The sequence below is a fragment of the Clarias gariepinus genome, chromosome 16, assembly GCF_024256425.1.
Source record: "Clarias gariepinus isolate MV-2021 ecotype Netherlands chromosome 16, CGAR_prim_01v2, whole genome shotgun sequence".
Taxonomy (NCBI): Eukaryota; Metazoa; Chordata; class Actinopteri; order Siluriformes; family Clariidae; genus Clarias; species Clarias gariepinus.
The window spans coordinates 2,225,266-2,238,581 of NC_071115.1; the positions used below are offsets into that span (position 1 = coordinate 2,225,266).

Sequence of the window (13,316 nt, forward strand, 5' to 3'; positions counted from 1 at the left end):
GGACTGTGGGAGGAAACCCACCAAGCACGGGGAGAACATGCAAACTCCATGCACACAGAGACAGGAATCGAGCCTGGCCAGGAATCGAACCCGAACCCTGGAGGTGCAAGGCGACAGTGCTAACCAATACACCACCAGCCTGTATCTACAAACTATAAAAATGAAAATATTATCATACTGTAGTGTGGGAAAAAGGGCGAGGGACTAAGCAGAATAGAGAACAGTTCAGAACGTTCTGTTGCAGAAACTCTGCTGTTGATTATTTTTACATAACACTCCAAAGTTGGAATCTTGTTGGAGAAATCTCTGGTGGTCAAATACTTAAGTACTTGGTGCTACGCCCCAGTTCCTGGATCCAACCGTGCATAACGGGTTGCACACAATTACATCCTGCAAAAGTCACAGACCCCCTTCTCACACTCCCAGCATGTTCTTCATGCCCTTTTTTATCTGAAATGGGAGCTGTTCCTATGAGAATGTTGAGATAGTGAAGAAAATGAGTGCACATGACCTCCATATGGCTCCCCCAGTGTTTTGAAAGCTGGGCCTGGGCCTGGACCTGGAGACCTACAGGAATTTCTAGGAACCTCCCCCCTCTCTGAGATGGCTGCAATTTTTCATCCTCTGCATTTCTTGGGCAAGAATCATTTACACCGAGCTTATTATTCCCGTCGGCTTGCAGGGAAAACATGTTTTTATAATGTACTGTTGGAAAGCGATGCACAGCTGGAAAACACACACATAACAGCATAACAAAAACCAGCTTGAAGCTAGGGAATGATGGATCATGTTTTAAAAGCAACCGGAGCAGATTATTATGTCTTTTGGATCATGAGAAATCATGTACTGTAAAACTGGCTCGATTAAACACCTAAAAATATTTTAAGTAAATCTGGCACATAACTGTTTATAACATCGCTTTTAGTCAATAACTTTAGTGCATAACTCTGGGCTCTCAGTTTGGATATTTTATCTCAGACTGCTGTGGATGTGTTTGCTCTAACGACCCGTGTCTTATCTTATGGTGACGCAATACACAATTATTCATAAATACACAAATATTTCATGCTTGCTTTCTCAAATTAGTTACCATTTTCAACTCAAGAAGTGTGCAGAATGTATTTATTATTGAACATATTAAACTGAGTACAGAAAAGACAGGAGGCAGAGTTGGAGGTAGCAGAGCTGAAGATGTTGAGGTTCTCTTTGAGAGTGACGAGGATGGATAGGATCAAGAATGAGTTCATCAGAGGGACAACCCACGTTAGATGTTTTGGAGATAAAGTCAGAGAGGCCAGATTGAGGTGGTTTGGACATGTTCAAAGGAGAGATGGTGAATATATCGGTAGAAGGATGCTGAGGTTGGAACTGCCAGGCAGGAGGTCTAGAGGAAGACCAAAGAGGAGATTTATGGATGCAGTGAGAGAGGACATGAAGTTAGTTGGTGTGAGAGAAGAGGATGCAGAGGATAGGGTTAGATGGAGGCAGATGATTCGCCCCTGAAAGGGAACAGCCCAAAGACAAAGAAGAAGAAGAAGATTAAACTGAATAAGCATTGCATCATGGTAGATTTTTAAACATGCTTCTAAAAATATTTCCCATAATTACATGATCAGATGTTATCAACCTTTAAAAAAAAAAAAAACAATAACTTCCTAATACAGCAGAGTTTATAGTTAGAAATTCACATTTAAAGGGGAACTTTATCTTCAACATCACTTCTAGCTTCCCGCTGCAATTCATCACACAAACTTTCGCAGACGGACACTAAGGGAATACAGATTATTTTGTTTGGCCATGATGTCCGCCCTCATAACTCCTACAGTAAGTGCTTGGCTCTATGGGAATTTTTAGTTTGTGTTTTTAGATGACGGGACGTCTTAAAACTGTGTCCTAAACCATACAAGCATGTTAAAGTGTTGTTGGTTTGTTGAATATGATTCGAGGCAGAAAGTTAGAGGAAAGAAATATATTTTGGTGACCTTGTCTGAGTTAGGGTTGAACATGAAAAAACAACAACAACAACAACAAACATCACTGAGATTTTAGCTTATCAAGAAAAAATATACAGTATGATATCATGGAAAACAAACATTCCTTTTGTGAAGATGGACCGATTTAGAAAAACACATCAAAATATTGACTGTACAACCCATTAGCTGCTACGATAGCAATGTGTTTGACTTGCTAATCCTCCCTCTGGAGATGTCTCTCAGTCTGCTTTTTCTCACCATTTTCTATTTCATCACTCCGACAGGTCGCTTTGAAGCAACTCCAAAACTGTCACAAACACCAGAGGTGCTGCCATACATAGCCCTGCAGCTAACCCCAGCTCCAAATACAGCCATCCCGTGTGATCTCTAGGAATACAGCCTTTACTTTTATTGCTCGCAAATCATTTTCTGAGTGACACTTAACTGAGAGCTGAGGACAAACAAGGTGATGGTATTCTCCTTTATTGTTACCTAGGAGTGCTGAAACACTACATTTGCATTTTTTTTGGCAGACGCTATTACCCAGAGCGACTTACAAAAGTGCTTTGAAGTTTCCGTCATTAGATAGATACTTACACTGGGTAAGGATCCCAAGTGGTACAACCTAGACGAGAGTATGTACTGTAGCACTTGGGCTCATGGAGTGTTCAAAAACCTCGCAGAGTTCCTGAGGCCTAATCGCTGAGCCAGTGCGGCTCACCGGGTGCCAAGGGTGTACAGTAAACTGAACGACTTGCAAGGGTCTGATGGTGCTCAGTGGAAGACCCGACGAGACCAGAGTTGCACGAGGTTAATCTTAAGATGACAAAGAAACTTATCAGGCACCTGAGTGGACAGAAACGGAGAAATCCCACTGTTGTTGCAAAGCAGAAACCTGGATGGCAAAGTCCGGTTAGCGGTGTGGGGTGAGAAGGATCGTCCATTAGTATACCACGATTGTGTCAGGAGAAACTGCAAGTCCTCCAGGAAGTTTAAAGCTTGTGACACAGGGACAGATACCTTGGGATATATTATACAGTAGCATCGTTTGTGGGATCATCCATGTCTAAAGGTCTTGATCTCACCGCCTGCTGTTACAAATAAATGTTTATTTAACAAACCATTAAAAACAAACATGGTTATAAAATCTTGGAACTCTATTTGATAGGGTTCTGTGTTTTAGCTCTTTTTTCAAAAATCTCCAATAAAATGTTCAGAAATAATATTTTGGCTAGGTTATTTGTTTTCTAGGCTGCACGGTGGCGTAGCGGTTAGCACTATCGTCTCGTGCCTCCAAGGTTAAAGGTTAAATTCCCTTCGAGTCTATGTCGTGGAGTTTGCATGATCTCCTTGTGCTCGATGGGTCACAATCAGGTACTCTGGTTCTCTTTAAGACATATATGGTTGGCTAACTGTTATTTCTAAATTGCCTGTAGTGCGTGTTTGCTCTTATGTTCCCTGTAAAGAACACAGTCATGTCACAGTCAAGTTAGTGCCCCCCTGTTACTTCTCTGTTTTTTCTTGTAAATAAACTCAATTAAAATAATCTGATTCTAGCGGGTTTTGGTATCAGACAACTTCCACTGAATAACAACATACAACTTTTTTTTTTACTGAACTGTTAATTATTAAACAAAAATGAAGCATTAAGGAAAAAATCATGAGGGCAATACTAAGTACCCCCTTACTACTGTACTACTGCACACCAATCTGGAAAGGGTTATAAAACAATGTCCAAACAATCTGGAGTAAAATTCTACCGTGAACAAGATTATTCACAAGCGAAAAGCATTCAAGACAGTTGCTGAAATTCCTAGGAGTCGATGTCCCAGTGCGTTCACCCCAACATCACACCGTGTTAGGGAAAAAAACCCCGAAAAAGACTGAACAGTTTGTTCGGAAGGGTAGCCAGGAGGAATGGAAGCGAACTCAGTGAACTGAAGCAATGTTGGCCAAAAACAATGTGAATACTAAAGACTGATAAAATCATACTGGAAACCGTGACTTCAAGTTATTGCTGCTAAAAGTGGACCTACAAGCTACTGAATCAGAGGCTACTTACTCCTGCGCACATGAAGCTTCCTATCTGGTCCGATTCATGCAAAATAATTAATGACATGGTGAAAAACGTTTGTCTTGTTCGTTTAAGGTACCAAGACCCGCTATGATCAGATTATTTTTTAAAATGTTTTTACACAAAAAACTTTTTTAAAGTTAAAAAGGGGCACTAACTTTTACACATGACTGTCAGTGTCAGTAATTTCTTTTTGCATAAAACTTCAAAGGTTCTGTGTAAAACCCGACAGCACAGTGATTCTCTGATCCTCCATGTTTTTACAAAATAAACCTTTTTTATAAACAAACATTTGAAGAGACTTTTTATACATTTTAAGAAACCTTTAATCCGTTTATGTACTATAAACCTATTTATGTATTTATTTATTGTATTTACTACTTCTCAATAAACAAATTTGTGTGTGTATGTGTGTGTTTGAATAAACCGGAGAGCACTAGTGAAAAAACAGCCATTAATCCTTTATCTTTCTCCTGGCCAACATTGTGACAAAATGGACACACACACACACACACACACACACACACACACACACACACACACTGCACTGGAATTCCATTTCCATTTATTTTTACTTTATGTTTTGCTTTTCATACTGTAGAACATCATAAATGACAAGTTCATATAGATGCATATAGATTATAAAATGTACATGAAATTATGTAAAAAAAAAATAAAAATAAAAAAAACTTTAAACCGTCCTGTACAGGGAAAACTGAAAATCTCAAAGTCGTGACTTGTTATAGCTTTTTTTTTTTTCAGTTTTAATAATTTCTTAGCTTATTATAAAATGTATTTTCACATGTTTGGGAACAAAAAAGGTAAAAGTCTGATAATTAGCAATTTCCATGAAAAAAAATGTTTGTACTTGGCTGGTAAATGCTGTTTAATAGACAACTTCAAACTACTGTAAATAATAATAATACTAAACAAACAAAATGTATACTATCAGAAAAGCAGTGCAAGAGTTACAAGCTGTAGGATCAGTAGTTTCATGAACATTAACCCTTTGGTGACCTGAACATCCTCATGTTTCTCCCATGTCTAAGTATATCTTTAAACAATCCTCATATGAGTGCTGTTTAATCCGATTCTAATGCCAAACTTCTCCTTGTTTGAAAGCATCGATTAGGTTCATAGTTATCCGCTGATAATTAAATGTAACACGGAGGAGAAAATGAAATGTACACAACAGTAATGTCCTGGTCTCAGGAGGTTAAGATCCTCTGTTTAATGATCACGCGGTGATAAGCTTTACTTTTTTTCCGCTGCTGATGCTTTATAAACCTGCACATTACATTAGTCTTGGTTAAAATGAGGTAGGCTGAAAATGAGCGCTAATGTAGGACCCGACTGAGACTGTACAATCTCACTGTATACGCATATACAGTCCCAAAAATTCCCCAAACCAGAGAGACAGTGCTGTGAAATAGTGTGAAAAACATTAGCATAAGTAAATCTGGGGCACTTAATAAATATTTGAAACTTCCTTAAAATAAATTTAGATTAGCACAATATGTAACGTTTACATCATAGCTCTGTTTAATTTTGGATTTTAATTGGTGCAGATTATATTATTTATTGATTATTCATTGAGTTATTGTTTCCATAGTAACAACAGCTGGATACAGCTGGATGCTCCATAGGAATGGATATAGCATTGTTGAAATGGTAATGTTTTCTATGCTATGGAAGGAGTCTCCAGTGTCGGTTCTTTGTGTTAGTGAAAAGATAAAAGAAATTGTAGCTGCTATGACGTACACGAGAAAAAGAACTAACTTGTTTCCTGGACGTTCAACAATAAACAAATTAAAAGTATGATGTAGCTCTCTCTAGGCTCCCAGCTGCGAAAGGCTACAACATGACCAAAGATTCTAACTCGCGGTCTTCGGATAACAGGGCGAGCACTTTACCGCTGCACCACACCACACGGGCTATGATGGGATCTCCTTTAACCAGAAAAATCTGTATTTGGTTAATCAAGCTGTTGTGATTTATTATGAATATTTGGGACATGCTGTTATAGAAAAATACTCAAGGTGGTAGAAGTAGCTCTTTCTTTGTAATGTCTTTGTTATTGCCTAAACTGTGTATAAAAAAAGACCTTAAACGAAAAGAGAGAAAATAAATACACACGACTTCTACAGAATTTCTGAGTGGCTTCAATTTAGTTTCGATTAAAAAGTGAGTAAAAATCAATTCGTCCTATAGACGTTCATGTTGCTAAAATAAAAGAAGATACAGAAGACGTATAATCATACAATTCTAAGCGTGAAAATGTAAATATAGTTGTGAACAGAGGAATTGAAATAGAAAACAGCAAACATCTACATTATAATACGTTGTGTTTAATAGTCAAATTTCATGACGCCCTCGAACCCATCGAACGTAAACGGCTCCAGTGACGGGCTACACAGTTGTTTGTCTAAACACGCCATCTTGTTGTATTCGCAGTCTTTTTCCGATCCTGGGCTGATGTAGACGCCATCAGCCGAGTGGATGGATGGATCTTCGTCGAAGTAATTATGCGGACGGATGAGGACGGCGCCTCCGTTTCCAACCGTGACCGTGTTGGGGATGTCCTCAGCGTGAGGGATGTGGAGGAAGCCCGCCGTTACCCAGGCAACCAGATCCTGAACAAGTAAAGATCAATATAATCAGCTAATAATATGCATATTCTTATTATTTACAGTATAATCATGATTCTAATTCCCTTTTGATTTTGAAAATTCTTTTGATAAATCCTCTACCCCCACTATGCTGATGTCCTCAGAAAACTTACTTCTAACTCTTTCAACAAATGTTTTAATCAAAAGATTTTCTTAATTAAATAAGGTAGAATAGACACCTCTATGTAATCATCTTTTGAGTAATAATAAATAAAGGCTTTATTAATTTGCTAACCGCTTTCTGAGCCTTACCTCGTTCTTAATGTTCTCGTTGTCCTTGATATAATTGCTGAAGTCGACCACTGGGTTCCACATGTCGTTCTGACTGTACAGACTGCTGCAGGTCTGTTCTGTGTCTTTATGTTTTGTTATGGCAACTTTGTACCTAAGAGAATGAAAAGAAGGAAAGAAATATGATAGAAAGTGTTATGGTAGAACTGTTTAGTGTGTATATTACTTATTTCAGTCATATTTAAAATTCCATATTCATTCACAGCTGGCTGTGTCTTAGAGAACAGCACAACAAGGTGTCTTTGAGTGGAATTTAAAGTCCATCGAAGAGAATTATGGATGTCTGTGTCTTCAAATGGGATGGATGGTCAAGTCTTTGGGAAGGGCAGATGGGTGGGTCAAATGGGAATTATAGGTGTTTTATTGGAGTGGAGTCATAGTATTATGAACATACCATAATGGACATATGGACATTGGGTGAGGTGGAAGTGAGATCGGTTTTAAAATCCGGGAAATAGGTATGTTTTTGAGCAGGACAGATAGACGAGTCAAGTGGGATGAATGGTTGTATTATTTGAGGGGAGTAAGAGTTATATGTTTTTAAATGGTACATATGGGCGTGTCTTTGAGTGGGACAGATGGGTATTCCAGTGGGAGAGGTGTGCACATCTTTGACTTCAAAACCAACCTGACTAGGCTCCACTACATTCTACATTTATACCTTGAATACAATAACCAGAATGAATGTGACTAGAGTTTAGACATTCATCTTTAAATGTCCAATGCTGCTTAGTTTTATTAGCTTTGTGCAAATCAAAAAAAGAGAATTTTTCACAATACGTATACATCTTAAATATCTGTAAATATATAAGAGATTTGTTTTTAGACCAAACTTCCAAGAAATAAAGATAAGTGTCTCCTCACCGTGCCCAGGACATGCTCTTCTCCTCTGGCTCGCTCTCTGGGAGGTGATCTCCTGCCAAACTTATCACCTGCACCTTGTATGAGCGTTGGTGGCCCCAGCGGTTCTTGCTATTGCTGGCCACATGAAGGTAACGAGGAATTTTAGTACCGTGACGAAGCGCTGCCTCCTGTTCAGTCCTGATCTCATTCTCCACCAATTTTGGGATTTTGGCTTTGCGCTCGGGCATCCAGGGCAAAGACACCTCCTCATACTCCATGTCTTTGGTCTGGAACGAGTTCCTCACACCTTCAGGTTTAGAAATTCACACATTATTTATTAATAGGATCCTACAGGACACACAGTGAGCTGCTGAACTGCTGTGCTCAGGAAAAGTGTTTCCCCTGACAGGTGGCATCTATCTAAAAATTATAGAATATTAACAATAATTACGAGAACAACCAAATCAGAAAATTTCAGAAATTAGCCATTCTGAAAATTATCTTCAATTTAAAAAACTGTTTTATTGTACAGTTTTATTGTCAACTGTTAACAAATTAAGTCTCCATGTTAGAGAAACAACATGGTTTAATAAATTGCTAGCTCAGCGGTACATCACTAGCTTAGCTTTCACATTGCTTTTTATATGCTAGCTAAGCTTTCGTTTGCCTCTTTAATTGTTTCTGTTTAAATACATTACTTTTTTTAGCCTAGTTGTCTAGAGTAGCACTAGAGTAGCTTTTGTTTGCTAATTTGCGTTCACATACTAGCTTCATTGTTTTTCTTGCTAGTTGTCTTTCACATTTCTTTGCTAAACTTCATTCTGTAGATTTTGCATGCTAGTCTTCTTTTGCATGCTAGATTAGCTTGCACTCACAAGGATAGCTTTTTTCTTGCTAGTTAGTGATTATGTTTAAAGAAATCATTTGCTGGAAATTATTTTTATTAGCTCTGTTTTCGTAGATTAGCTTTAGCTTGCTAGTTAGATTTCACATACTATGGTCATTTTTATTTGCTTTTTTTTTTTTTTACCAAGTAGATTTCACTAGGTTCACTTTTGCGACTTTTGCTCGCTAGGTAACTTTCACACGGCTAATGTTTAAAGAGACCATTCAAGAGATATATGTGCATATTCTTGTCTCTACTGTCTTAAATCTCTCTTCAAAAAGTGACGTTTGCTTATCTTTGCTAATGCTAACATATCTTGACAGATTGACGATGTCTGGAATAGGGAAAAAAAAATGTTTATGTTTTATGTTTGGGCCGAAATGTTCATCAATCCTTTTTTCCCCTAAAGGTCTTGAACTTGCATACATCCAACATGTTCATGTCCCTGTAGAATCACACAGTGGGATCTAAAACAGAGCACTTGTGAAAATGCTCCTCCTTCTTCTTTCGAGATGATTACAACAATTTTTATTAGACGTTGTATTGCCCACAACAACTTGACAGAAATGTAGAACGTTTCAACTATTTTGAGTCCTAAAACCTTATGATATATTTTAGATCAAATCCATTAAGTTGTCATCTGATTATATACTTAACATGGTGGGAATCCCAAGTTTTCTTATATTTAAAAAGGGCAGAATCTTGAATGCGAAATATTTTAAAGAGTTTGAACGTTTACTTTTTTGGTTTAAATATTTCATGTTTAAAATAATTTTGTTCAAGAAAAAAAAAAAAAGAAATCGCATATTTATACTGTGGTCTTCATGCAAATTCACTTGATTTTAAAACTAAGCATGATGTTTTAAAAAAAGTAATGAAATTTGAGGAATAATTTAGGGATTATTTTAAGATTTGGTTTAATAGGTAGGCCTATTTTGGGGTTTGCACTGGATTAGTTGAATGATGAAATGCTCAAAATCCACTCATAGCAACACTTACAACTACATTCATGTATTATAATGAAAATAAATAAGTATTTGACTGATGTTAATTTTTCTGCAGGCTCAAATTTTTTTTATTTTTGACACATGGCACTTATAAAATGTTTGTTAAAAACAACAAAAAACGCAACATATGTACAAAATATGCTTGTTGTTGCAATATACCAGGAATTTTTCAGAATAAACAGGAAATCATGTGCCATATCTACACACAGTGGCATTTTATATTGACTAAATCTTCTTCAATATTTTTGCATGTGCTCTGTTGAAAAACATTTGCATAAAAATGTGTAACTTTGCATTTTAAGTTGGAACCTTTGATAATACTTATTTAAATCAATTTATTTGACTATTGTTCTCATGAGAAAAGTTGCCATGAACTTTAAATTTGTTTAAACAAAACATCTAATTAAAATATAATAATAATTTAAAAAATCTGGAAAAATTAATTTGCATCAATATAAGTATAGCTTTAAACATGTAAGATCCCATATACAGGAAGAATATTGTATTTATAATTGGGATTTTTTTGCTTTAACTTTAAGGAAAATTACATTAAAATCATAGAGTGGGTTTTTATCTGATTTCCTTTATAAAATGGAATCTAACATGCACATCATACGGACACATAAACTGATGAATAAATCAGGAATGAAGCTTTTTGCCGCTATTCGGCATGATGTGACAGACATAGATCAATTCTCTGGCCAGTTCAATTCAAAATTTATTTAAATTTTAATTGCTAGAATTTAGGAGTAGATGCATTATTAATTCCACTTAGATATTTAATAAAATTTTTAATTTATCATCTCCAGCTTTAAAACGAAAAAAAAAAAATGTCTCAACTCAAATATGTATGTAATATGGGTATTAATCACAACAATCACTTACCTAAAATATCCAGATCCACTTTGAAGTTAACGAAGTGTGTATGGATGTTTCCAAGCACATTTTCCGCGACCTGGTGGCCGTACTTGAGACTGCCAGGTACTTTATAAGAGGATGAAATATAACCTGTTGCGTGGACTCTGGCCTCCACTGTGCCGCTCTGGTAGAAGATGAAGTCCCAGATGTAGTCATAGTTACCGATGGCTGTGATGGTGCGGATGTACAGGGCGCTGTTAGTCAGGCCTCCATAGCTGTTCTGAAAGAAATCTGAAAAGTGACGGCGTAGCGGCCGTCCCACATCGTGCTCGAAAACGCAGATGGCGTTCCTGAAAAGCTGAGTCTCATTGACATCGATGTAGCGGTAAACATCGACGTAAGTGGCTGAGTACGGACAATCGACGCCTCGGACCAATTCGTGTGCGAAGCGGCCAACGCCGATGCTTGTGTCCAAAAATTTGGTGAGCATCATGCCTGGAGTTATGGAGCCGTACACGGACATGGCCTCCTGGACGCTGAGCTCGTAGATTATCCTTTCTCCTTTGAAACGAACGTCAAACACTCGCATGCCGGTCAGTGAACTTAGACCAAATGCAAATCTCCAATTCTGGTAAATTACCTGGTTGTTCTTCACGCTGAAGCGCTTGCCTTGGAGGTAATACTGATGCGGTCCCAGTCCCGTAGGTTTGTTCTTTGGTTTTAAAGAGCCAAAATTGGACACTTCTTTAAAGACAATCTTTTCCAAAGTACCTGCTGCATAGCTTTTTTTAAAACTATCAATACTGTCAAAATACTTGCCATTATAATAGAGCTTTTCAATGGTCCAGTCCGAAGAGTTTTTACTTTCATGATGGACTAAAATTTCAAAGCCAACTGGATGGATGTACATGCCACTGAAATCACGAAAAAATCCTATCCATGTCTTTCGATCGCCTGATTTTACTCCTCTGGGCATCCCTTCGAAAATACTCAGATTTGGGTTCTCTGGGTCATAGCCAAAGCTCTCCTTCAGTTCTGTCTTCATCTGGTAAAAGACTTTACCATAGATCAATTTGAAAATCTGCACATACTCTCCAATGGTCACAGGTCGAGCTGTGAACTTTAGGCCCTCAACCTTGTACTTCTCCCTTGTGACATCCTGATGGGTGAGAGGACCAGGCAGAGGTCCCACAATGTACTCTTTGAGGTAGTTTGATTCTCCAAAAAACACCACAACACTGGCTTGACGTACGGGTTTGTGTCCCTGAGAATCCAAGTAACTCAGCGCTTCTGCTTTTTTTGGAAGCACAAGGTCAATTAAGAAGATGAAGTTCTCAGACGGTTTTGCAAAGGCCGAGTGAGAAATCTTCAAGTCCTTCTGCTCCCACATGTAATCGCGGACCATCTTGTACTCCTCGGGGGTGAGGTCAGCGAATATTAAGCTGTGGTCTGTGTGGTTGGCTGCCACATTTCCTTGTGATTGCATCTGGCATTTTGGAAGCCTGTTTGAATTCAGGCATATCAGAACGATATTCACGATTATTGAGACAAGGCCGAGGATTATCAGCAGGCACTTGACAAGGGAGTTGGTCACTTGAGAAACCATGGCTCCGGAGAAATGAAGGACTGCAGCTTGGTGTGTCTTTGCTGGAGGAGATGAGATGTGAGCAAGACTGCACCGTGTGGCCAGTTAAATGCATGAGAGTCAAACCACACCCATTCTCTCACCCACCCCCTCAGTCAGCACGGTCTACACTTATCATCTCACTGGTTGGGAAACATGTCCTTCCACTTTTTAAGAGAATGGTAAAGTCAAGCGATCCAAGAAAACAAAACCACAGTATTGTTTTTTTATTTTTATTTTGCACAAGCACTGTTCTCTTCTTTGAAAAATCTTTTTTGATATCTAAAACTGCAACAAACAAAAAAAAGCTGAAATTCATAAACTCTACTCGAGACAAAAGAATCAGGAGTTTTGGGAGGTTGGCAGGATTTAGGGATATGAGTTTCAAAAAATGTTTTGCAAATAAAGGAAAAAAACCTCAAATAAATTCTCAATTAATTGCAGAAATCTTAGGAACGCTCTAAAAAATAAATACAGACACAGCTACATTCCCAAGGATCTCAAAGGCGTTCCATGCAAAAGATATCAGTGAGGAGTAATTTGTGCTTACTTTCTTGCCCACGTGATTTAGTGGTTAAATGGATTCCGGAAACCTTCATACGTTTATGTGTTCAAGTCATAAATCCACCAGCAGTGCCTGTGTACACAGGCATGCAAGCTTTCTACAACTCTTGCAGGAATGAAAATACAGTCTGAATCGAACAGAAGACATGAATTCTCTTTAGGATAAATCTGATCCTCAACATCCGAGCTAACAAAAATTCATTGCGGCCGTCTTGACTTATTTCTCTTTGTTTGCGTTTCCAAAGGGAATGTCTGCTAATAATTTGCTCCGAGCTTCACCATGGAGACTGTGCTCGCTGACGAAATCCAGATGTGCCTCCCATTTACACATCTGCTCCAGCGACGGTTAGCGACCAAAGATCTAGCAGCTTTTAAAGATTTTTTGAATAGCGACAAAATGTAGAACTGCTGTCTTATGGTTATGCTAGCAAGGTGTTTTCTCGAGCAGTCAATAATGTGTTTTTATAAAACGTAATTTAAGAACATCTGGAGTAAGAGATGATAGATCTGGGATGTACTTTAGTGCT

The 13,316-nt window shown here is 38.0% G+C and overlaps 1 protein-coding gene across 1 annotated transcript; it reads right to left on the bottom strand.

Moving 5' to 3' along the window:
- Positions 1–4,595: 4,595 nt before the first annotated feature.
- Positions 4,596–12,270, bottom strand: aoc2 (amine oxidase copper containing 2). The gene is made up of 4 exons (XM_053515173.1): positions 10,629–12,270; positions 7,872–8,157; positions 6,969–7,101; positions 4,596–6,680 (listed from the first exon to the last, which is right to left on the bottom strand). Exons 1-4 carry the CDS (start codon positions 12,205–12,207, stop codon positions 6,396–6,398), a joined length of 2,283 nt encoding a protein of 760 aa, XP_053371148.1. The 5' UTR covers positions 12,208–12,270; the 3' UTR covers positions 4,596–6,395.
- Between the last annotated feature and the right edge of the window lie 1,046 nt (positions 12,271–13,316).